This window comes from Lycium barbarum, chromosome 4, assembly GCF_019175385.1.
Source record: "Lycium barbarum isolate Lr01 chromosome 4, ASM1917538v2, whole genome shotgun sequence".
Classification (NCBI taxonomy): Eukaryota; Viridiplantae; Streptophyta; class Magnoliopsida; order Solanales; family Solanaceae; genus Lycium; species Lycium barbarum.
The window spans coordinates 103,111,683-103,139,007 of NC_083340.1; the positions used below are offsets into that span (position 1 = coordinate 103,111,683).

The following is a 27,325-nucleotide window of genomic DNA, read 5'->3' on the forward strand; positions in this document are numbered from 1 at the left end:
ATGCGAAGGACTGCGAGTCCAAACAATCTAGAGGAATTCGATCATGAGCCTAAACGTACTTGCAATCGGCGCAGGATAGATTTGAATTTATTGCAGAACCTGCAGGCTGTAGCAGTGTTACCTGTGGTCATGGCTAATAATCAACCAGCGAAAGTGAGAGAGGTTGCAGTGCCTCGTGTGGCGGATGTCACCTCAAGCATTGTCAAGCCCACCATCGAAGGGCACTTTGAGCTGAAGCATCCTATGATTCAATTACTTCACTCTAGTGGGAAATTCATGGGAATGTCGCACGAGGATCCTCAGCGTCACATCCATACTTTTCTGCAGATTGTGGATACTTTTGCTACTGGAAGGGTCACTAAAGAATATGTGTGGGTGACACTGTTCCCCTTCTCTCTATTGGGGAATGCCAATAACTGGTTGTTAGCCGAGCCCGCTAATTCTATCACTACATGGGATGATTTGGCGATGAAATTCTTGACAAGGTTCTTTCCACCAGCAAAGACAGCTCGCCTCCGAAGGGAGATCATGTCATTCAGGCAGAAAAATGGAGAAAAATTGTATCAAGCATGGGAGAGGTTTAAGGGTCTTCTCAGAGATTGTCCTCACCACCATCAGACGAATGAAGTTCTGGCACACACATTTATTGAGAGTCTGGATGCCCAACATAAGTCATCACTAGACACTGCGACAGGAGGGCAGGCTCTTGATCTAAGCTATGAAGAACTATTCACACTGTTGAACAGGTTTACTCAGAGCACTCCAGACTGGCAGGATGATGCAGCTAGCAGTTCAGTTAGGAAGGCACCGGGTGTCTTTGAAGTGGATAATTTTACATCACTATCAGCACAGATTGATGCTATGCGCAATGAAATCAAGAAGTTAACTGCTGCGCAAGCTCTACCACAAGTGCATGTAGTGCAACAAGTCATTTTGTTTTGTGAAGTCTGTGGAGAAGGGCACAACAGTGATGAATGCCCTGCAAATCCTGCATCCATATACTTTGTGGGTAATGAAAGCAAGGGGCAAGGAAACAACAATCAATACGGGAATTCCTACAACCCAAATTGGAGGAATCACACGAATTTCAGGTGGAGTGACAACCCAGGTAATCAGTGTCTCGACCCGACCAGGGGCCGCGACGGGTACCCGGGGCTAACCACCGAGCACCCCTCAATCTACTGCTTATCACAAGCCTTCTGGTCATTGAAATTATATATATATATATATATATATATATATATATATATATATATATATACATGCACGTGGTAGCAACCTCGTGAGACCATGCCTCCCACACTGCGTATATACGAGCCTCTACTAGAGTCCTAGACATATGGACGGGACAGGACCCCGTCGTGCCCAAAACATAAATGTTCATAAAAGGAAAATCATTGTCACACCCTACCCTTGGCAGGGCGTGATGGGCACCCAACCCTTATTTAGGGCCGAGCGAACCCGCTGACTCTTACTACACACATAATCTCTTTGGACTCTTAAATCAAATAAAAATGAAATACGTAGTAAAGGCTTTCAGAAACATTCTTTTCGTCGTTCTCCAGTCAAGTAAAATCTGTAATCATATGGAATTTATAACATAACGCAAAATGGTATATCGGCTTGCAGAGCCGCTTACAAGACTGACGACCCACATACGTGACTCTGTCTGCAAAGTCTCTAACATCAATCAGGAATCATAACATATATACTCTGACTCGGCAACACTCCGGAAGGAAATAGAGCTCGCCAATCCCGCTGGAACATCTTCTAGCAATGTCTTCTACTCATCAGTGTATACCTGCGTGGCATGAAACGCAGCCCCCCGAAGAAAGGGGGTCAGTACGGAATATGTACTGAGTATGTAAAGCATGAAATACAGCAAACAGAACCACAAACGGAATAAAAAGTACAGAAAGTAAATACACTATTCAGAATACCAAAACGCTTACTTTTAAAACACAAATCATGCATGTCAATGGGATATGTCCTGTTCGGCCCATTATGGGACACGGTGGACAAAACATGGTCGCCACCCCGTCATTGGCGCCATAACACATCATACTCCAGAATAGGGAATAACTCCAGAACACATCATACTCCAAAACACATCATACTCCAGAATGTATATACCACATCATACTCCAGAATGTATATACCACATCATACTCCAGAATGTATATACATATAACGTATCCCGGCCCTCTATTGAGGGACTCGGTGAACAATGCAGAGGAGTGAGCACGATAACATATCCTGGCTCGGGCTCAGTGAAGGACATATTGAGGCATCCACGAGCAGAGTAGTGAGAAACTATATGCACACAAATCAACTTTCAAGACTTGATAGATAAGTACACAAAACGACACTTGAAGGATCGTAAACACGTTTCGGGTCAATCCGAGTTTGCATAAGAAAGTTATGACCATCATTTACTACAGAACCCTTTACGAACGTTTTAAAGCAATCCGAGACCGTCTACGAAATTTAGGGACATTAATACTTGTAGAACTCTTTTAAAAACAAGAACTCTTTATACTTTGCTTGTTATGCAATCAAACAATAAGCTCGACTATACTAAGTATACTCATATTAAGAAGTGAATAAGAATCGTAAACAAGCTCGGAATTAAAGAATAGAGTTACCCCAAGATACGTATCATACCTTACTTAGCTCTAGGACATGCCAAAAGAAAGAAAGGGTAAACCTTACATACCTGGAAGATGATTCTCGACTTTCAACTTACTTCCCGTCTTGCAACTCGTGTAAGAATTATTCGTAGCCTCGTACTCTACATATGGAATCATTCATAATATCATCAGGATCATCGTCGTACGTTCGTCTCGAAACTTTAATTAAAACCTGTTATGTCCTGTGTTTTCGTATAATTGGAAATCGAGAAATAATTAGGATTTGTGTGTTAAAAAGGAAATTATTTAATTTTTGTGAATATGACTATGTTGGTTGTGAAATCTTTAAATGCTAAGACCTCGGGAAAGGCCAAGGGTAAACTTGGAACTTCGTAAATTAGTTTCGAGAATTTCAAAACGGGGCATTTTAAGAATTGGGCCCAAGAAATTACAATGCAAATGAAGCCCAAACAAATGAAGGGGGGGCCGGCCATAGTAGTGGCCCAAGCCCATTTTTAAAGGGGCATGTGCTATGCACATGACCCCTAAAGTAGATATACATGGATTACTCTTGACTTATCACAAAATTAGAAAAAAAAATCAAGAACTCACCAAAAAAAGGGGGTTCGGCCGAAGTGAAAAAGGAAAAGAAGAGAAAAATTCCAAGCTTGTGTAGTGATTCAAAAATCTTGGTTTCTACATATTTGTGAAGTACTCAAGACGCTCTCCAACATGGTATAAATAGTTTGGCACGAGGACGACGTTTTCGACAAGTCGGGTTTTCAAGAAAAGGTAAGAATTTTGCCCCTTTTATGTTATAGAATTGATGTGAATGTGTTAAGCATTGGAAGTAGATGGAGATCCCGTAATTTTAACGTAAGTAGAAAGTCGTGGGTGTGTGTGTGTAGTGTGTTTGGCCGTGAGTTATGGAAGGAAAGAAATGGTTTGAATTGATTTTGTTTAAGTTGGTATAATATGTTGTTGTGACCCTTATGTCGTAAATGATTAATTGGTGAATGAAATTGGCGTTGAAAAATGATTTTGGATATTATCGGAAAGCGTATACCCTTGGTATCATTATGTATATCATTGTATATTTAGGGTGCTAGATACTTTAGATATGAACTTATAATGATGTTAATGAATTCGGGATGAAACGACGTGAGTTAGAATGTTCGTCGTGAACTTTTGATTGTTTTGAAGAATTATGGAACATAATGGATTTTGGTGTAATTTCGGGTATGGCTTGAATTGTAGTTAGGTTGTGATTGTATAAGTTTGAATGTGGAAATGAATACAATTATGTAGATGTAGAATTGGAGTTTTGAAAGTTTGAATGGAAGTTGCCAACTTAGATAACAAAGTGGAATTTTGAAGCTAGAATGGCTTGATTGTTGTTTGTGTTGTTTGTTAATGTGTGGGCTGTTGTTGTTGTTGTATTTTGAGCCGAGCTAAGTCTCGGGGATGTTAGATTTATAGGGGAAGTGCTGCCGAAATTTCGGTAGGCAAAAATTGGAGTTAAAGGCATTTTTTTAAGCCTAAGAATCTCAATTGGTAACTTTGACCATTTGCAGATTTTTGACGAAACGGGACTGGACTTTTGGAAGGGCTTACGACGTCTGTGAGGTATGTAAAGCTTCCCAATTCTTTATTTGGCATATCTTAGTGTGTTAGTTGAACATGAGACCTTCCGGAGCATTTCTGCTCCTCGAAACCCGATCCACAGGAAAGTTACTATTCATTCAATTCGATTGAAGCCTAAAGGCTCCCTTTTTGGCTAGAATGCCATTATTCGTCCGGAACCTATCGAAATGTGGTCGGGTAACCTAGAAATGATTATGTATGACCCTTGGCATATTACTGCTCATAAAAATATGTTCGCCACCTCACTTCGACTCGAGGTGGGTCCGCTACCCCAAAATGCCCGATTTGCCCTTCGGGCCATCTTTGAGAATAGAGTTAAACGTACCACTTCTGATCTTTGGAACATCCTTCCACGGGGTATGTTTGGACTATTCGATGCACTAATCCAGGTTTTGAACTATACGGACCATTTTGGAACCGTTTCGCAAAATGAAACCTTATGTCGACTAAGTATTCGACTATTTTGTAATAGGATATGATTTATGAGTTTACTTTGTTTTGAAACACTATCTTGAAATACGATTTGCATTTGTTTGCTCACGACTCCGCTCGTGCCTTATTATGACTTCGTTCACCGGTTCCCGGGCCGGTTTTGATTCGTGCGCCTTATGACAATTCGGCCGTATGCTGTGTTACGGTTCCCGAGGCTTCGCCATAGGGCCGGGTTCCGTTTGGAGTTATGCTGTGATATGGCTCGTGATGCGATACGCTCACCGATGATTATGATTATGTTCGGGGATGTACGGAGATTTGAAACCTTCTGGTGTTATGCTGTGTGTGGTGCCAGCGTCGGAGTGGCGACCACGTTCTTAAGCGTTTGCATGATTTTGTTTGCATAAAATACATGTATATGATTTCGATACAGATTTTGACATACCAGTTTGTACCCCACTTTGACATTTGATTTGCTTTCGGTTTTGATCTATAATTCTGTACTCCGTGCTTTACATACTCAGTACATATTTCGTACTGACCCCCTTTCTTCGGGGGCTGCGTTTTATGCCCGCAGGTGCAGATATCGGTGATCCTCCGCAGTAGGCTTCACTTCTTGCTATTCCGGAGTACTCCTATTTGATCCGGAGTCCACTTTTGGTACAGACTCTTTTGCTTTGTATATATTTGGTATATTTGACTATTTGGGTACGGCGGGGCCCTGTCTCGCCATATGTCTTTGTTTTGAGTTCGTAGAGGCCTGTAGTCATATATGTGGGGCGAGGGTCCTATGTATGTTTGTTTGATTCCGTTATCTGGTCTTAAGGCGGTCTGTTTGTTATGATGGCCCCAAATGGCCCTTTGTATATATTTGTATTTTGACCGGCGAGGTCTATTCCGCCGCTTTGTTTGAGTTTGATTTGATATGACCGCTTAAGACATATTTTCGATATAAATTATGTTAGATATAACTTCTTGAAAATTCTGAAATAAGTTTGGATTCGGAAATGAATATGCGGTTTGGTCTGGGTACCCAGGTAGGGTGCCAGTCGCGGCCCACGGGGCTGGGTCGTGACAAAAGTGGTATCAGAGCGGTTTGTCCTCGGAATGTCTACAGGCCGTGTCTCGTAGAGTCTTGTTTATCGATGTGTTGTGCACCACATCTATAAACGGGAAGCTACAGGGCATTTAGGATGTTACTTTCTTTGTAATCTTAGATCGTGCGATAGAGCTGTGCTATTAGGATGATTTTGATCTGACTCGCCTTCGTGTTTGCAGTGATGCCTCCGAAGAGGGCAACGGCGGCCCAGAAGGGCAAGGCGAGGATTGGAGAGACTAGCCAGGCACAGCGAGCTACCCGGGCTCGTGTCTATGATTTGCCTGAGGATGTGCCTCATTCGGAGGGGTCTGCTACACCCCCACTAGTACAGCCTGGAGCAGGACCTTCAGCAGCTCCAGAGGTCCGTGTACCCGCACCTGAGACTCCAGCTCCTCAGCCAGGGGCGGAGGATAGGACCCTGAGGGAGGCTGTACAGCTGTTGACTACACTGGTAGCAGGACAGGCTCGCAGGCGCGGGCGGAGGGACGACGATGATGATGACAGGCGGGACAGCCTGAGAGTTCGGGAGTTTTTGCTATGTGGCCCTCCAGAGTTCTTCGGGTCTAAGCCCGACGAGGACCCCCACGACTTTATTCGGGGGATGCGACGCTCACTGGACTTGGTCAGGGCTTTAGAGACTGAGTCAGTTGAGCTGGCTTCGTACCGGCTTCGAGATGTGGCTACCCACTGGTACGAGACTTGGGAGCTGTCTAGAGGAGAGGGTGCCCCTCTAGCCACTTGGGATCAGTTTGTGACAGCATTCACCCGCCACATTTTGCCCCCAGAGTTACGGCGGGCACGGGCTGATCGATTCTTACGTCTGCAGCAGAGGGGTCGGAGTGTTCGCGAGTATAACCTTGAGTTTGATTCTCTGGCCCGATATGCACCGGCCGTGGTAGCAGATATGTCCGATCGGATGCACAGATATGTTATGGGATTGGACCGGTATCTGGTTGATAGTTGTATGGCAGTGTCATTGCAGGCAGACATGGACATTTCCCGGCTTCAGGCCTATGCGATGGGTATGGAGGACCGTCGCAGATCTGATCCTGCTGGCAGAGATCGAGACAGGAGGCCGCCCAAGAGGGCTAGATCCGTGGGTTATTCAGGGGATTCTCGAGGCGGACAGCCTCAGCAGCAGCAGCAGTCTGACAGATATTTTCCTCCTTCCGGCAGGGGCACTCAGTCAGGTAGCCGGAGATTCGATAGTACAGGACCGTCTGGGGCCGGTCAGAGCTCCAGAGTGGCAGGTTCACAGGTACCCAGGGGTCCCAGCCAGGCCAGACCACCCAGGCCCCGTTGTCCTCATTGCGGGAAGTCACATCCCGGGGAGTGTTACCGAGCGACGGGAGCGTGTTTTTCTTGTGGCGGTCAGGGCCACTTTATGAGAGATTGTCCATTGGCTAGCGGTTCTGGTAGTGCTGCTCAGCAGACAGGGTCAGCCGCCGGTTCTTCTTCTGCTCCATCAGTTGCACGCCCTGGAGGGCGAGGTATTTCAGCACCGGCAGGACGCGGTCGAGGCCGCGGTGGCACTTCAGGTTCTAGCGGTCCCTCGAACCGCATATATGCTTTGGCCAGCCGCCAGGATCAGGAGGCTTCGCCAAACGTCGTCACAGGTACATTGCTGGTTTTCTCCAGATCTGTATATGCATTGATTGACCCTGGTTCTACTTTATCGTATATTTCCCCGCTCGTTGCTAGTAAGATTGGGATAGTGTCTGAGCCTATAGAACCGTTTGAGGTAGCTACGCCAGTTGGGGATTTTATTGTAGCGAGACAGATTTATAAGGATTGTTCTGTGACCATTTATGATCGTAGCACTAAGGCTGACTTGATAGAGTTAGACATGCTGGAGTTTGACGTCATTATGGGCATGGACTGGTTGTCTTCCTGTTATGCTAATGTCGACTGCCAGAAAAAGGTAGTCCGTTTTCAGTTTCCAGGAGAACCAGTCATAGAGTGGTTCGGATCTACAGCATCGCCGAGGGGTAAGTTTATTTCATACCTCAAGGCTAAGAAGATGATCCAGAAGGGTTATATCTATCATTTGGTTCGTGTGCACGATACTGCCGCGGAGGTACCTACCCTTCAGTCTGTTCCGGTCGTCAGCGAGTTTCCAGATGTTTTTCCTGACGAGCTTCCTGGCCTTCCGCCTGAGCGGGAGATTGATTTTTCTATTGAGTTGATGCCAGATACGCAGCCTATATCTATTCCTCCGTACAGGATGGCACCAGCCGAGTTGAAGGAGTTGAAGGAGCAGCTGAAAGATTTGCTGGATAAGGGCTTTATTAGACCCAGCACATCACCCTGGGGAGCGCCGGTGCTGTTTGTCAGAAAGAAAGACGGGTCATTGCGGATGTGTATCGACTACCGGCAGCTGAATAAGGTGACTGTTAAGAATAAATATCCCCTCCCCCGGATTGATGACTTGTTTGACCAGCTGCAGGGTGCTAGACACTTTTCAAAGATAGATCTGCGTTCTGGTTATCATCAGGTGCGAGTACGGGAGTCAGATATCCCGAAGACTGCTTTCAGGACTCGGTACGGGCATTATGAGTTCAGAGTTATGTCTTTCGGGCTGACTAATGCTCCAGCAGTATTTATGGATCTGATGAACCGGGTATTTCGGCCTTTCCTGGATATGTTTGTTATTGTGTTTATTGATGATATCCTGATTTACTCGCGATCAGTCGAGGAGCATTCAGATCATCTGAGGACGGTACTTGGCATCCTCCGTCAGCAGAAGTTATATGCTAAATTCTCTAAGTGTGAGTTCTGGTTGACTTCTGTGGCATTCTTGGGCCATATTATCGGTGCAGATGGTATTCGGGTTGACACGCAGAAGATTGAGGCTGTGCAGAATTGGCCCAGGCCTACTACACCGACAGAGGTGCGTAGTTTTCTTGGATTGGCTGGGTATTACCGCAGGTTCGTGGAGGATTTCTCTGCTATTTCAGCACCACTGACGAGGCTTACCCAGAAAGCAGCAAAATTCCAGTGGACAGATGCTTGCGAGCGCAGCTTTCAGATGCTGAAAGAGAGATTGATTACAGCACCAGTTTTGGCTCTTCCAGAGGGATCTGACGGGTATGTTGTCTATTGTGACGCCTCTGGTATTGGGATAGGATGTGTATTGATGCAGCACGGTCGAGTCATAGCCTATGCTTCCCGGCAGCTTAGACCGCACGAGAAGAACTATCCCACTCATGATCTTGAGTTGGCCGCGGTGATTCATGCTTTGAAGATTTGGCGGCATTATTTATATGGGGTCCATGTTCATATCTATACGGACCATAAGAGTCTCCAGTATATTTTCAGACAGAAGGAACTAAATTTGCGGCAGCGGAGATGGCTTGAGTTACTAAAGGACTACGACGTTGATATTCTGTACCATCCGGGGAAAGCCAATGTGGTAGCTGACGTGCTTAGCCGCAAGTCCGTGGGCAGTCTGGCTGATGTTCCATCTGATAAGAGAGATTTGGTTCGTGATATTCATCAGCTGGCCAGCCTCGGAGTTCGTTTGGTGGATTCTGGAGATTCTGGGATTTTTGTCCGTCCAGTTCCTGAGTCATCTATTATTCAGGAGGTAAAGCAGCGCCAGTTTGAGGATCCTCTTTTGATTCAGTACAGAGATGTGGCCCTTAGTAAATCAAAGACTCAGTTTGAGATCGCGCCTGACGGAGTATTATTATATGACGGCAGATTCTGTGTACCGGACGTTGCGGGCTTACGGCGGCAGATTATGGGCGAGGCCCATAATGCACGGTATTCTGTTCATCCTGGTTCCACTAAAATGTATCGGGACCTCAGGTGTTTGTATTGGTGGGACGACATGAAGAAAGATATTGCTGAGTTTGTTAGTCAGTGCCCGAACTGCCAGCAAGTTAAGATCGAGCATCAGAAGCCCGGTGGATTATTACAGGAGATGGAAATTCCAGCCTGGAAATGGGAGATGATTAATATGGATTTTGTTGTTGGATTACCGCGCACTCCACGCAGGTACGACTCTATGTGGGTTGTTGTTGACAGGCTGACGAAATCAGCCCATTTCCTTCCGGTTCGGACTACTTATTCGGCTGAGGACTATGCCAGATTGTATATCAGAGAGATAGTCAGACTTCACGGAGTCCCGATATCTATTATTACTGACCGAGGTACCCAGTTTACAGCAAATTTCTGGAGGTCATTTCAGGAGGGATTAGGGACTCAGGTGAGTCTCAGTACAGCTTTTCACCCTCAGTCCGACGGGCAGGCCGAGCGCACTATTCAGACGCTCGAAGATATGTTGCGGGCCTGCGTTATTGATTTCAGGGGCAGCTGGGACGATCATTTGCCGCTTATTGAGTTTGCCTATAATAACAGTTATCACTCCAGCATTCAGATGGCTCCGTACGAGGCCCTTTATGGCAGGAGATGCAGGTCTCCTATTGGCTGGTTTGACATGGGCGAGACTAAGTTGATTGGGCCAGATGTGATCCAGGAAGCTGTAGATAAGGTAAAGCTTATTCGAGAACGATTATTGGCTGCTCAGAGTCGACAGAAAGCTTATGCAGATAGAAGACGTCGACCGTTAGAGTTCCGGATTGGCGACTGGGTATTCCTGAAGGTGTCGCCCATGAAGGGTGTCATGAGATTCGGTAGAAAGGGTAAGTTGAGCCCCCGGTACATTGGGCCGTATCAGATCGTGCGAAAGGTAGGCGAGGTCGCCTATGAGCTAGACTTACCATCCGACTTGGAGGCCGTACACCCGGTGTTTCATGTGTCTATGTTGCGGAAATGCATTGGTGATCCTGCCAGGATATTCCCAGTTGACGACATCCAGGTGACGGAGCAGCTATCTTATGACGAGCAGCCAATATCTATTCTGGATCGTCAGGTGAGGAGATTGCGCACTAAAGAAGTGCCATCCGTCAAAGTCCTGTGGCGCAACAATAATCGGGAGGAGATGACTTGGGAGGCGGAGGACGAGATGAAGAAGAAATATCCCCACTTGTTCCCGACATCCACAGGTAATCTAATTCCTTTTTTTCAGTTTGTTGTGTTGATTGACAAAATAAATTATGTATGTCATTATTAAGAAGGGACACTCCTGCCTTGATCATAAGACCTTATAAGATTAATCTAACATTCGGGGACGAATGTTCTTAAGGGGGGGAGAATGTTATGTCCCGTGTTTTCGTATAATTGGAAATCGAGAAATAATTACGATTTGTGTGTTAAAAAGGAAATGATTTAATTTTTGTGAATATGACTATGTTGGTTGTGAAATCTTTAAATGCTAAGACCTCGGGAAAGGCCAAGGGTAAACTTGGAACTTCGTAAATTAGTTTCGGGAATTTCAAAACTGGGCATTTTAAGAATTGGGCCCAAGAAATTACAATGCAAATGAAGCCCAAACAAATGAAGGGGGGGCCGGCCATAGTAGTGGCCCAAGCCCATTTTTAAAGGGGCATGTGCTATGCACATGACCCCTAAAGTAGATATACATGGATTACTCTTGACTTATCACAAAATTAGAAAAAAAAAATCAAGAACTCACCAAAAAAAGGGGGTTCGGCCGAAATGAAAAAGGAAAAGAAGAGAAAAATTCCAAGCTTGTGTAGTGATTCAAAAATCTTGGTTTCTACATATTTGTGAAGTACTCAAGACGCTTTCCAACGTGGTATAAATAGTTTGGCACGAGGACGACGTTTTCGACAAGTCGGGTTTTCAAGAAAAGGTAAGAATTTTGCCCCTTTTATGTTATAGAATTGATGTGAATGTGTTAAGCATTGGAAGTAGATGGAGATCCCGTAATTTTAACGTAAGTAGAAAGTCGTGGGTGTGTGTGTGTAGTGTGTTTGGCCGTGAGTTATGGAAGGAAAGAAATGGTTTGAATTGATTTTGTTTAAGTTGGTATAATATGTTGTTGTGACCCTTATGTCGTAAATGATTAATTGGTGAATGAAATTGGCGTTGAAAAATGATTTTGGATATTATCGGAAAGCGTATACCCTTGGTATCATTATGTATATCATTGTATATTTAGGGTGCTAGATACTTTAGATATGAACTTATAATGATGTTAATGAATTCGGGATGAAACGACGTGAGTTAGAATGTTCGTCGTGAACTTTTGATTGTTTTGAAGAATTATGGAACATAATGGATTTTGGTGTAATTTCGGGTATGGCTTGAATTGTAGTTAGGTTGTGATTGTATAAGTTTGAATGTGGAAATGAATACAATTATGTAGATGTAGAATTGGAGTTTTGAAAGTTTGAATGGAAGTTGCCAACTTAGATAACAAAGTGGAATTTTGAAGCTAGAATGGCTTGATTGTTGTTTGTGTTGTTTGTTGATGTGTGGGCTGTTGTTGTTGTTGTATTTTGAGCCGAGCTAAGTCTCGGGGATGTTAGATTTATAGGGGAAGTGCTGCCGAAATTTCGGTAGGCAAAAATTGGAGTTAAAGGCATTTTTTTAAGCCTAAGAATCTCAATTGGTAAATTTGACCATTTGCAGATTTTTGACGAAACGGGACTGGACTTTTGGAAGGGCTTACGACGTCTGTGAGGTATGTAAAGCTTCCCAATTCTTTATTTGGCATATCTTAGTGTGTTAGTTGAACATGAGACCTTCCGGAGCATTTCTGCTCCTCGAAACCCGATCCACAGGAAAGTTACTATTCATTCAATTCGATTGAAGCCTAAAGGCTCCCTTTTTGGCTAGAATGCCATTATTCGTCCGGAACCTATCGAAATGTGGTCGGGTAACCTAGAAATGATTATGTATGACCCTTGGCATATTACTGCTCATAAAAATATGTTCGCCACCTCACTTCGACTCGAGGTGGGTCCGCTACCCCAAAATGCCCGATTTGCCCTTCGGGCCATCTTTGAGAATAGAGTTAAACGTACCACTTCTGATATTTGGAACATCCTTCCACGGGGTATGTTTGGACTATTCGATGCACTAATCCAGGTTTTGAACTATACGGACCATTTTGGAACCGTTTCGCAAAATGAAACCTTATGTCGACTAAGTATTCGACTATTTTGTAATAGGATATGATTTATGAGTTTACTTTGTTTTGAAACACTATCTTGAAATACGATTTGCATTTGTTTGCTCACGACTCCGCTCGTGCCTTATTATGACTTCGTTCACCGGTTCCCGGGCCGGTTTTGATTCGTGCGCCTTATGACAATTCGGCCGTATGCTGTGTTACGGTTCCCGAGGCTTCGCCATAGGGCCGGGTTCCGTTTGGAGTTATGCTGTGATATGGCTCGTGATGCGATACGCTCACCGATGATTATGATTATGTTCGGGGATGTACGGAGATTTGAAACCTTCTGGTGTTATGCTGTGTGTGGTGCCAGCGTCGGAGTGGCGACCACGTTCTTAAGCGTTTGCATGATTTTGTTTGCATAAAATACATGTATATGATTTCGATACAGATTTTGACATACCAGTTTGTACCCCACTTTGACATTTGATTTGCTTTCGGTTTTGATCTATAATTCTGTACTCCGTGCTTTACATACTCAGTACATATTTCGTACTGATCCCCTTTCTTCGGGGGCTGCGTTTTATGCCCGCAGGTGCAGATATCGGTGATCCTCCGCAGTAGGCTTCACTTCTTGCTATTCCGGAGTACTCCTATTTGATCCGGAGTCCACTTTTGGTACAGACTCTTTTGCTTTGTATATATTTGGTATATTTGACTATTTGGGTACGGCGGGGCCCTGTCTCGCCATATGTCTTTGTTTTGAGTTCGTAGAGGCCTGTAGTCATATATGTGGGGCGAGGGTCCTATGTATGTTTGTTTGATTCCGTTATCTGGTCTTAAGGCGGTCTGTTTGTTATGATGGCCCCAAATGGCCCTTTGTATATATTTGTATTTTGACCGGCGAGGTCTATTCCGCCGCTTTGTTTGAGTTTGATTTGATATGACCGCTTAAGACATATTTTCGATATAAATTATGTTAGATATAACTTCTTGAAAATTCTGAAATAAGTTTGGATTCAGAAATGAATATGCGATTTGGTCTGGGTACCCAGGTAGGGTGCCAGTCGCGGCCCACGGGGCTGGGTCGTGACAAAACCCTTTTAAATTCTACCGAAATTCGGACAACATTTCCCCTGTTTATATGCCTAGCTCGAAATTCCAATTCAACAACCAAAAACATCAACAACAATACCAATAGTATTAACATCACTTCCAATACCGACGTATGCCATAAAACAGCCCGCGCACTGTTTTCTAAATTTCTCAACCAACCAAATTTGTGATATAACTATTTAATAATTTTATTTCCATAAAGAAGCTGAAATTAACACTAACAACATCAATAACCACATCCTCCACATTTTAAAAGTTAACTACATTTATTTTCATCCAAAGTTTTCTTCAAATCTCGTTCCATAATTCACAGCACCAACAAACGAATTTATCAGGCTATTCTCTCCGTTCTAATCCGTTAAAACTCTAAATAAACTCGTTAATAATGAAAAGGAACCTTATTCATACCTTAAGCATGCAGCCACCACGTTATCACTCTTCTCCTTGGTTGAGTTTTAGCTCAAATTGAAGACAACGCAGCGTACAACACTTTTCTCTTCATGGGCTTCGGGATTCGGGGCTCAGATTTTGGTCAAAATTGGTTTTTCTTCTCTCCAAGGCTCTTCTCTCTCTCTTTCCAGAATTTTATGGTGTTCGTGGTCTGAACAATGAGGAGAAAGGGCTGAGATGTCACTTAAATAGGCATGGGTCATGGGCCTAACGCGGTTGGGCCCGGATTGGGCCTAGCCCACTGACCTTTCTGCCTTAAAACATCCGTATCTCATTATCCCGACGTCACCTATGGACCCACTACCTATGGTTGAAAATATAATTCAATTATCTACAACTTTAATTCTGGGAGTTTTCCCAAATTCCGAAATACCGCTGGGGTTATGGCCTCCCGAAGTCAGATCACCCAAAAACGTAACTTAAAATTATTTGTTTGGAGGGCTTCCACTTTGATTTGGCTCAAGGGTCCTTCTTGAGTTGTGTTTAACTTCACATATGTGATTCATATAACTTTTCACAAGTCGTTAAAAAAAACTCGACGTGTGGACCCCACCTCGGCTTACGAATAATCCGACGTACAAAAATACGGGATATAATACTATCAACGTGAGTTTAAATTATGTAGCCACAACATGTTTGTCAATTTTTTGAGGAAGCACGTGTCACGCTCATGCTCTGAAAATGCGGGGTATAACCATAAGCACCTCCGGAACAATGGAGAGCTCTCAACAGCTAACAACTCCTACGAGTCTGGAGCAGGATCACCTCCCTGTCTACCTGTGGGCGTGAACACAATGTTCAAAGGAAAAGGACGTCAGTATGAACATTGTACTGAGTATGAGAGGCATAAGCAATAACATCACATCAATGAAATAAGGGAAGCATCAATGAGGAACATCTGTATCTGACTGTCACATAGAAAAGGAATGATGCATGCTTCTTACTCATAATCATCATCATATCATAAATGCATAGATATATAAGCTGCCCGTCCATATTGGATCGGTGTGATAATCATTAGCCTGCGTCCAGGCCTCCTGCGTCCGGGGTATCATCTCCTGCCGCCCATTAGTGGTGTCTGCCCATGCCATTTGGCCATGGTGTATAGCTACCAGCCTTAGCGGTGACTGCCCGGCCAAGTAGGCACGGTGTGATATCATCAGTATAATATACTCATCATAATGCATACATAAAGGCTCAAGGTTAACTATGCTTTGTCGGGGTGACGTAATTAAGGTCGTGATCCCCGATTCCATTATGGAGCACTCATTAACATCCTGCCTCACCTTGAAGGGAATAGTATATGAGGTGAGTGTAAGCAATAATGACATCATATCATGAATATTTAGAACTCATATACTTTAACTCATTACCTTGTGTAGCTAATTAGGGATATCAGCTCGTATCTTTTAGGAACTTAAGAGATTCATGGAGAAGAAAGAAAGTCATATTATAGGATTCATGCCATGGAAGGAAAGGACTAGCCTCACATACCTTTTTCGTTTAACTATCTTATAGCTTGATTGTCCTCCTTCGATGCTCGCATTTTAACCTTCGAGAGGAATCGCATTAACATTAGTTACTCGGCTATTAGAACATTTCACTATTTCTAGGGAACATTGGGCAGCACTTCCTTTGTTCATACTAATTTTCCCACATTCTATATCAACTCCCAACGTTAATAACAACATCCACAATATAGCAACAACAATCATCATTTATCTACAATTACCACAATTCACCATTTCCCCTAGATTTCTCCACAATTATGATTATAACTCATTATCGCGTTTTCTCATATATAATACTTATTTCATGGTCTAAAGGTCACTTATAACATATTCACAATCACAGCATACCAACATTCGTAATTCATACCAATCACTATTCACACCTTCATGACCCAATTTCTATGTCTTTCCACAATTCAAGTGTTTCAACTTTCAATCACTCAAACCATATAAAAGGGTCATAAAACTCACCTTAGATGATGGATGAACAACCTTTGAGTGGAAATTCTCTTCTTGCACCAAAACCCTAACTCACTCTTCTTGAGTTTTCTTGGCTTAGATGAAATTTTAATGGGTTTCATAAACTTGATTTCATGGATTTGGTGTAGTTGACCATGTTTTTCCTTTGATTTCTTGTGGATGAATGGTGGAGAAGGTTCTAGAGAGTTCTTGGAGAGAAGAGAGTGGAAGATGAAATGAAATAAAATGGAGGAGGGGTCTTATATTAACTCATGAAATCAGTCCCGTCCGAGATATACGGTGTGATCGACGGAACGTCGATCCAGGCGTCGAAGTCGTCAAATTTCCAGTGAGCAATCTGTCATTTCTTCTCATCCGACGGTGAGAAGGATGGCCCATCGAACTGATCGACGGAGCGTCGACCTGTTCGTCGAGTGGTCATCGCTCCAGCTCCGTTTTACAGCGCCATCGACGGGGCGTCGACTTGTTCGACGGTACAAAGGACGACCGTCGAACCCCCTTTTCGCAGGAATGCGGTGAAGTTTCATTTAACAGACTTTTCTCCCTTGGCTTTAACTTCTCTAAAAATTTACGTTAGTCCCTTCATCGCTTAGCAACCCAAAGTTCCGAGGTGTAACATTCTTCCCCCCTTTTGGAACATTCGTCCTTGAATGTTAAGTACTCGGGAATTCTACAAAATTTCACAAGAGTGTCCCCTGTAATATGGCGCTACCATCCTGTCACAACAACCCATAATAATCTGCCTCACAGGGCTACAACACAATAAAATTCTAAGAAAGACTTACGAAAGCTGCTGAAAATAGGGGGACATAATTTCTGAGTAATGATGGAAATAGGGGTATTCAGATACTCTAATTATTACACTTCATTTATTGCATACATACCTTGCAGTGCCGGCGTTTCATCTTGAACCTATTTTGGGGTTTGGAATAAGAATGGATACCTGGATTTCATTTTCTCTTCTGCTTCCCAAGTCATCTCTTCTTGATTGTTATTCCGCCATAAGACCTTAACTGAAGCCACTTCTTTGTTTCGAAGTCTTCGTACTTGTCTATCTAAGATGGCAATGGGTACCTCTTTATACGCCAACTTTTCTGTCACTTATACATCATCTACTGGAACAATTCTTTTGAGATCTCCAACACATTTGCGGAGCATTGAGACATGAAAGACTGGATGAACTGATTCAAGCTCTGAAGGCAAATCCAATTCATAGGCTACTTGGCCGACCTTACGGATAATTCTGTAAGGTCCGATGTATCGAGGACTTAACTTCCCTTTCTTGCCAAATCTCATCACTCCTTTCATTGGCGACACCTTCAGAAATACCCAATCCTCAACTTGAAATTCCAAGTCTCGCCGGCGGTTGTCCGCGTAAGATTTTTGGCGGCTTTGAGCTGTCAACAATCGATCCCGGATCACCTTGACTTTTTCTACCGCTTGCTGAATCAATTCCGGGCCTATTAGCTGTACCTCTCCTATTTCAAACCACCCAATTGGGGACCTACACTTTCTTACATATAGGGCTTTATACGGAGCCATCTGGATACTGGAATGGTAGCTATTGTTATAAGCGAACTCAATAAGGGGTAGGTGATCATCCCAACTACCACCGAAATCCAGCACACACGCTCGGAGCATATCCTCCAAGGTCTGAATAGTACGTATGGCTTGTCCATCGGTCTGTGGATGAAATGCTGTGCTAAGCTTCACTTGGGTACCTAGACCTTCTTGAAAGGATTTCCAGAACTTGGCTGTAAACTGCGCCTCTCTATCTGTAATAATGGATAATGGAACACCATGGAGTCGCACAATTTCCTTGAGATACAACCTCGCATAATCTTCCGCGGAGTATGTGATCCTGACTGGAAGAAAATGAGATGCCTTTGTTAACCTGTCCACAATTACCCATATAGAGTCATACTTGCCTCGGGAACGGGGCAACCCCATAATGAAATCCATATTGATAATTTCCCACTTCCAAGTAGGGATTTCCATTGCTTGCAATAGCACTCTTGGCTTCTGGTGTTCGATCTTTACTTGTTGGCAATTTGGACATTGGGCTGCAAATTCTGCTATGTCTCTTTTCATGCCGTCCCACCAATATATCAATTTGAGGTCGTGGTACATCTTTGTTGCGCCTGGGTGGATAGAATACCGAGAGTAATGGGCTTCTTCCAGAATTCGTCGGCGCAATTCTGCAACATTCGAAACACACAGCCTGTCATGGTATCTAAGGACCTCATCCATCGAAGTTTTAAATGGAGATCTCTCTTCTTCATGAAATGTGTCTCTGTAGTGGCTCAACCGCGGATCTTCATATTGATGCTCTTTCACTTTCGCATTCAGAGACGAAACTTTGTGATCATTAATACCAATCCCTGCACTGCATGTATCAATTACCCGCACTCCGAGATTAGCTAGCTGGTAAAGCTCATGAACTATCTCTTTCTTTTCCGGAGAGACTTCACATAAACTACCCATGGATCAGCGGCTAAGTGCATCGGCCACCACATTTGATTTTCCAGGGTGGTATAAAATATTCGCATCATAATCTTTTAGCAATTCTAACCACCGCCACTGTCGTACGTTCAACTCCTTCTATTTGAAAATGTATTGGAGACTTTGGTGATCTGTAAAAATATCAACATGTACGCCATAGAAGTAATGCCTCCATATCTTCAATGCATGAATAACTACAGCCAATTCAAGATGATGAGTTGGATAATTGTTCTCATGCTTCCGCAGCTGTCTTGAGGCATAAGCAATAACTTTACCGTGCTGCATCAACACATATCCTAACCCAACACCGGAAGCATCGCAGTATACTACATAACCATCGGACCCTTTTGGAAGTGTTAAGACTGGGGCTGAGGTTAATCTGTCCTTCAATGTTTGAAAACTGCATTCACAAGCATCATTCCATTGAAATTTAGCTGACTTCTGGGTTAGCTTCGTCAATGGGGATGAAATAGATGAGAAGCCCTCTACGAACCTTCTACAATAACCTGCCAATCCTAGAAAACTACGAACCTCGGTAGGCGTCGTAGGCCTCGGCCAATTCTTTACCGCTTCAATTTTCTGAGTGTCAACTCAAATACTATCATTTGAAATAACATGGCCCAGAAATGTTACGGAATTCAGCCAAAACTCGCACTTTGAGAATTTTGCATATAGTTTTCGTGTTCGAAGAATTCCAGGTACGATACGCAAATGATCGGCATGTTCTGATTCTGTGCGAGAATACACCGGAATATCATCAATGAATACTATCACAAATAAGTCCAAGAGTGGCCTGAACACGTTATTCATCAAATTCATAAACACGGCCGGAGCATTAGTCAACCCAAACGACATCACCCGAAACTCATAATGGCCATATCTCGTTCTGAAGGCTGTCTTAGGGATATCTTCTTCTCTAACCCTCACTTGATGATAGCCCGACCTCAGGTCTACTTTAGAGAACCATTTGGCACCCTCCAGCTAATCGAATAAATCGTCAATTCTTGGGAGAGGATATTTGTTCTTTATCGTCACCTTGTTCAACTGCCTATAATCGATGCACATTCGTAGGGAACCGTCCTTCTTCCTCATAAACAAGACTGGTGCTCCCACGGCGACGAACTAGGTCTGATAAACCCCTTTTCGAGCAAATCTTTTAATTGCGCCTTTAGCTCTTTCAATTCTGCCGGAGCCATGCGATAAGGAGGAACAAAAATATGCTTGGTGTCCGGCAACACATCAATGACGAAGTCAACTTCTCTTTCTGGAGGAAGGCCTGGAAGTTCATCTAGAATCACATCCGGAAATTCATTTACTACCGGGACAGATTGGAAAGTTGGCGACTTAGCTTCGGTATCATGAACTCGGACTAGATGATAAATGTATCTTTTGGCTATCATCTTTCTAGCCTTGAGATAGGAAATAAACCTACCTCTTGGAGACACTATATTACCCTTCCATTCCAGCACGGGTTCTCCCGGAAATTGGAACCGAACTACTTTCGTTCGATAATCAACATTGGCATAGCATGAGGCCAACCAATCCATACCCATAATTACATCAAAATCTCACATCACCAGCTCAATCAAATCAACTTTTGTTTGGCGATCACATATCACAACTACACAATTTCTATACACTTGTCTTGCTATCACAGGATCACCAACCGGAGTAGATACCTCAAAAGGTTTGATTGGCTCAGGTTTCACCCTAATGCGACCAGCAACATACGGGGTAATATTGGAAAAAGTGGAACCCGGATCTATCAAGGCATATACATCATAGGAAAATATGCGTAATGTACCTGTAACCACATCGGGGGAGGACTCAAGGTCCTGTCGTCCGGCTAAATCATATATACGGGGCTGAGTGGTACCTGAAGTAGATGCTGTCCCTCTGCCTCTACCTTGGCCTGCTGACACCTGAGGAGCCTACCCTACCGAGCGCACTGAGGAAGAACCAGCTACTGAACCTGTGGGCTGAACCCCAACTCTGCCACTCACGGACGGGCAATCTCTCATCATGTGCCCTACCTGACCACAAGTATAACAAGCATCCGTAGCTTGGCGACATTGTCTGGAATGTAGTCTACCGTATTGGCTGCATCGCGGTACTGGGGGTCTCCTCTGGCTATAGTCTTCCCTGAATTGAGAATCTGAGGCCCTCGAACTTTGACCCTGTCCTGAACGAAAGGAGCGATCAAATCTCCTACTCGTAAACCGAGGAGGTGCGCTAGTCACCGACTGGCTTGAATGTCTAGAAGATGTCTGCATTGGTCCCCCTCTATAATCACTGCCTGCCCCCATAGACCTAGCCCTCTTGCATTGCCGTCTATCAATATCACGATCACTTCTTTGTGGTTGTTGTCGCCCCTCTAAATTCTGGGCATGGGCTTGTATCCGAGAAATATCCATCCCATTTTGTAGCGAAGCTGTCAAGCAATCCATGAATATATGTGGCCCTAAGATACTCACAAATCTATGTACCCGATCTCCCATGTCAACCACCATAGCCGGGGAATATCTAGCAAGAGAATTAAACTGCATGCTATATTCCCAGGCACTCATACTACCTTGCCTTAAATTTAGAAATCTATCCGCCCTAGCTCGGCGGACCTCGGGTGGCAAATAATGGCGGATGAAGGCGTCGACGAATTCTTGCCAAACCGGAGGAGGCACATTCTCTCCTCTTGATAAGACCAGTTATTATACCATAAGACTGCCACATCCCGGAGTCTATAAGATGCCAACTCCACGGATTCAATTTCGGAGGTGTGGAGAATCCTCAACGTTCTCAACATCTCGTCAATGAAACCTTGCGGGTCTTTATCCGGCTTTGACCTGAAAAAATCCGGAGGATTTAAACTCATAAAATCACGGGCTCTGGTACCGGCTGATCGATCACTTGGGCCCATATTATGCTACTGTGCCTGAGCGGGAACCAACTGTGTCAATAAAGGTATGGCCTCGGTCATTTGTTGACCCGAAGCAATTGGTGGAGGGATTGGAGCTGGAGCTCTTCTCTGTTCTTCCACATTAGGCGGGGTGGAGGAAGTATTAGGTAAGGCTCATTATGTGATTCGCCTCCCTCTATATCCGTTGGCGGCTGTCTTACTACTCGCATGTTTGTCGTAGTCTTGCCCTTCTGGGTGGCTGTAGCTTTTCCCGTTGGCGGCATTCTGGAATCACAACACAATATTAGGGAGGATAAATTCTTATATATAGCTCTATCGCACGATTTCATAAGGAGAAAGATGGTCATTTTTCCTAAATGCCCTGTAGCCTCTTGTTTATTAGCGTGGCACGCAACACACCATAAACAAGACTCTACTAGACACGGCTCGTAGACACTTCCTAGCACTGAACTGCTCTGATACAACTTTTGTCACGACCCGCCCAGGGGCCGCGACGGGTACCCGGGGCTAACCACCGAGCACCCCTCAATCTACTGCTTATCGCTTTCATTTAAAGCTCTCTTATCAACATCATACTCAGATTGTGAGAAAAACGTCTTTCATTTAGAAACATAAATACTTTTATATGCACAAGCCTTTTGGTCATTTAAATAATATATATATATATATATATATATATATACATACATACATATACATGCACGTAGTAGTAACCTCGTGAGACCATACCACCCACACTGCGTATCTACGAGCCTCTACTACAGTCCTAGACATATGGACGGGACAGGACCCCGTCGTGCCCAAAACATACATGTACATAAAAGGAAAATCATAAGCACCTCCGGAAAAATGGAGAGCTCTCAACAGCTAACAACTCCTACGAGTCTGGAGCAGGATCACCTCCCAGTCTACCTGTGGGCGTGAACACAACGTTCAAAGGAAAAGGACGTCAGTACGAACATTATACTGAGTATGAGAGGCATAAGCAATAACATCACATCAATGAATTAATGGAAGCATCAATGAGGAACATCTGTATCTGACTGTCACATAGAAAAGGAGTGATACATGCTGGCTTACGCATAATCATCTTCATATCATAAAAGCGTAGATATATAAGCTGCCCGTCCATATTGGATCGGTGTGATAATCATTAACCTGCGTCCAGGCCTCCCGCGTCCGGGGTATCATCTCCTGCCGCCCACTAGTGGTGTCTGCCCATGCCATTTGGCCATAGTGTATAGCTGCCAGCCTTAGCAGTGACTGCCCGGCCAAGTAGGCACGGTGTGATATCATCAGTATAATATACTCATCATAATGCATACATAAAGGCTCAAGGTTAACTATGCTTTGTCGAGGTGACGTAAGGTCGTGATCCCCGATTCCATTATGGAGCACTCATTAACATCCTGCCTCACCTTGAAGGGAATAGTATATGAGGTGAGTGTAAGCAATAATGACATCATATCATGAATATTTAGAACTCCTATACTGTAACTCAATACCTTGTGTAGCTAATTAGGGATATCAGCTCGTATCTTTTCGGAACTTAAGAGATTCATGGAGAAGAAAGAAAGTCATATTATAGGATTTATACCATGGAAGGAAAGGACTAGCCTCACATACCTTTGTTGTTTAACTATCTTATCGCTTGATCGTCCTCCTTCTATGCTCGCGTTTCAACCTTCGAGAGGAATCGCATTAACATTAGTTACTCAACTATAAGAACATTTCACTATTTCTAGGAAAAATTGGGTAGCACATCCTTTGTTCATACTACTTTTCCCACATTCTATATCAACTCCCAACGTTAATAACAACATCCACAATATAGCAACAACAATCATTTATCTTCAATTACCACAATTCACCATTTCCCCTAGATTTCTCCCCAATTATGATTATAACTCATTATCGCGTTTTCTCATATATAATACTCATTTCATGGTCTAAAGGTCACTTATAACATATTCACAATCACAGCATACCAACATTCGTAATTCACACCAATCACTATTCACACCTTCATGACCCAATTTCTATGTCTTTCCACAATTCAAGTGTTTCAAATTTCAACCACTTTAACCATATAAAAGGGTCATAAAACTCACCTTAGATGATGGATGAACAACCTTTGAGTGGAACTTCTCTTCTTGCACCAAAACCCTAACTCACTCTTCTTGAGTTTTCTTGGCTTAGATGAACTTTTAATGACTTTCATAAACTTGATTTCATGGATTTGGTGTAGTTGACCATGGTTTTCCTTTGATTTCTTGTGGATGAATGGTGGAGAAGGTTCTAGAGAGTTCTTGGAGAGAAGAGAGTGGAAGATGAAATGAAATAAAATGGAGGAGGGGTCTTATATTAACTCATGAAATCAGTCCTGTCCGAGATGTACGGTGCGATCGACGGAGCGTCGATTGGATCGACGGAGCGTCGATTAGATCGACGGAGTAGTCAAATTTCCAGTGAGCAATCTGTCATTTCTTCTCATTTGACGGTGAGAAGGACGGCCCGTCGAACTGATCAACGGATCGTCGACCTGTTCGTCAAGTGGTCTTCGCTCCAGCTCAATTTTACGGCGCCATCGACGGGGCGTCGACTTGTTCGACGGTACAAAGGACGACCATTGAACCCCCTTTTCGCAGGACTGCGGTGAAGTTTCATTTAACGGACTTTTATCCCTTGGCTTTAACTTCTCTGAAAATTTACGTTAGTCCCTTTATCGCTTAGCAACCCAAAGTTCTGAGGTGTAACAATCAGAAACAGAACTACCAGCCAGCATCTGCTCCTCAAGCACCCACTAACAGTATGGAAGAGATGATGATAGACCAGCAGAAGTTGATAGCAGATAATCAGAATCGTGATTTGGCTGTGCGGAATTTAGAGAGGCAGATGGGACAGATAGCTGGTGCACAAAATAGTAGACCACATGGAGAACTTCCAAGTGATATGGATGTGAATCCCAAGCCTTGTAATGCTGTGACTCTTCGAAATGGGAGAGAACTAGAGGAAGTGGCTCCGAAGAAAACCAGTCGAGTAGAAGCTGAAAAAGAGAAGATTACCAAGGTGATAATTGAAGAAGAGAGGGTAGCCAAGACACCAGTGACAAAGCAGCAACAACCCATGGATGCAAAGCCACCACCTCCATTCCCTCAACGTCTGGCAAGGCAGAAAGAAGAGGCGACCTACAAGAAGTTTCTTGATTTGCTTAAGCAGGTACATGTGAATGTCTCATTGGTTGATATGTTGCAGGGTATTCCAAAGTATGCTAAGTACATCAAAGATATTATTGCAAACAAAAGCCGATTTGCAGAGTATTCCACCGTTGCACTCACTGAGGAGTGCACTTCGCGGATTCAAAACAGGTTGCCCACTAAATTGAAAGATCCCGGAAGCTTCACGATAGAGATTTCTATTGGAATGCAGGTTGTTGCTCGAGAACTATGTGATCTTAGTGCAAGTATAAACCTGATGCCTTCATCTATCTTCAGAAAGCTAGGTTTGGGAGTGCCTAGACCAACCACTATAGTTCTTCAGCTGGCGGACAGATCGTTAGCAAGGCCAGAAGGCATTATTGAAGTTGTACTGGTGCAAGTTGGGTGGTTGATAATTCCTGCAGACTTCGTGATTTTGGACTTCGAGCCAGACCCGGAAGTCCCATTTATTTTGGGGCGTCCATTCTTGGCCACAGGGAGAGCACTTATTGATGTAGCTGCCGGGCAGCTCACCATGAGAGTACATGATAAAGTTGAGTTCTTCAATGTATACCAAGCTCTGAAAATGCCTGCAATTTATGAGGAGGTGTCCGCTATTACTGTTCTGAATGATGATACGCGAAGGCCACTCATCACTTCTCATGATCCACTGGAGAGAGCCTTGGTGGGGGATGATATGTTTGGTGACACGGCAACATTTGAGATGGTGCAGATTCTTGAGATGGCAAGTATTTATATTCGGGTAGGCGAGTTTGAGCACTTAGACAGGACAATGGGAGTAACTCGGAAGTTATCAATTGAAGAGCCTCCGAAGTTGGAATTGAAGCCCTTGCCCGCCCATCTTAAATATGCATTCTTAGGCGAGGGTGATACATTGCCAGTGATATTGGCAGAAGAGTTGACCACCTAAGAGGTTAGTGTTTGTTTGGAAGTATTAAAGTCTCACAAAAGGGAATTGGGGTGGCAAATATCTGATATTCAGGGAATTAGCCCCGCGCTATGCATGCACAAAATACTCATGGAGGATGATCATAAGCCTAGCGCACAACATCAACGGAGACTGAATCCGGTGATGAAGGAGGTTGTCAAGAAAGAGGTAATCAAGTGGTTAGATTCAGGCATTATTTTTCCCATTTCGGACAGCAAGTGGGTGAGCCCGGTACAATGCGTCCCGAAGAAAGGAGGGATGACAGTTGTGACAAATGACAAAAATGAGCTCATTCCTACTAGAACAATCACTGGATGGAGAATCTGCATGGATTATCGCAAGTTGAACGAGGCAACCAGAAAGGATCACTATCGCATTCCCTTCATAGATCAAATGCTGGACAGGTTAGCCGGGCAAGAGTTTTATTGTTTTCTAGATGGCTATTCTGGCTACAATCAGATATCTATCGCTCCGGAGGATCAGGAGAAGACCACGTTTACATTCCCATATGGTACATATGCTTTCAAACGCATGCCATTTGTGTTGTGTAATGCACCGGCGACTTTCCAAAGGTGTATGATGGCTATTTTTTCAGAGATGGTTGAGGACTTCGTAGAAGTGTTCATGGATGATTTTTCGGTATTTGGGAACTCTTTTGAGGTTTCCTGAAGAATTTAGACCGAGTACTTGCGAGATGTGAAGAGACTAACCTGGTCTTGAATTAGGAAAAATGTCACTTTATGGTCCGAGAAGGTATCGTCCTTGGGCATAAGGTTTCGAAGAGAGGGCTGGAGGTGGATCATGCTAAAGTGAAGGTCATTGAGTAGCTGCCACCCCCTGTATCAGTCAAGGTGTGTCCAGTTTCCTCGGGCATGCAGGATTCTACAGACGCTTCATAAAGGATTTTTCAAAGATCTCAAGTCCGATATGCAGGTTACTGGAAAAGGAGGTTAAATTCCTATTCGATGATGCTTGTATTAAGGCCTTTGAAGGTCTGAAGAAGAGGTTGGTAATCGCACCAATAATCATTGCACCTGATTGGAACTTTCCATTCGAGTTGATGTGTGATGCGAGTGACAATGCTGTGGGGGCTGTGTTAGGACAGCGACGAGAGAAAGTGTTACATCCGACATTTTTGATCATTCGGAAAGTTCAAGATAAATTGACTTGTGATGAATAAGGCCACTATTGGACACTACTTGGTATGAATGTGTGAGTTATGAATTCAATGGGGTGGAATTACGAAAGGTGGCCAAGGGCAAAATTGGAATTTTGGAAACTTATTCCATGAATTACAAAAAACAAATTAGCCAAAGTGGGCTCAATAAAATGAACTAAAGCAAGGCCCAAATGGGAGAGACCCAACCGGCCACCACCTAGCCCAAGCCCAAGGATTTATTAATTTTCCATGTGACA

General features: G+C 43.8%; 1 protein-coding gene and 1 pseudogene across 1 annotated transcript; one reads left to right on the plus strand and one right to left on the minus strand.

Moving 5' to 3' along the window:
• LOC132637633 (uncharacterized) lies at positions 1-25,891 on the plus strand. Its single transcript, XM_060354691.1, has 2 exons — positions 1-1,108; positions 24,507-25,891. Exons 1-2 carry the CDS (start codon positions 1-3, stop codon positions 25,889-25,891), a joined length of 2,493 nt encoding a protein of 830 aa, XP_060210674.1.
• Positions 518-611, minus strand: LOC132638937 (small nucleolar RNA R71; annotated as a pseudogene).
• Positions 25,892-27,325: the final 1,434 nt, after the last annotated feature.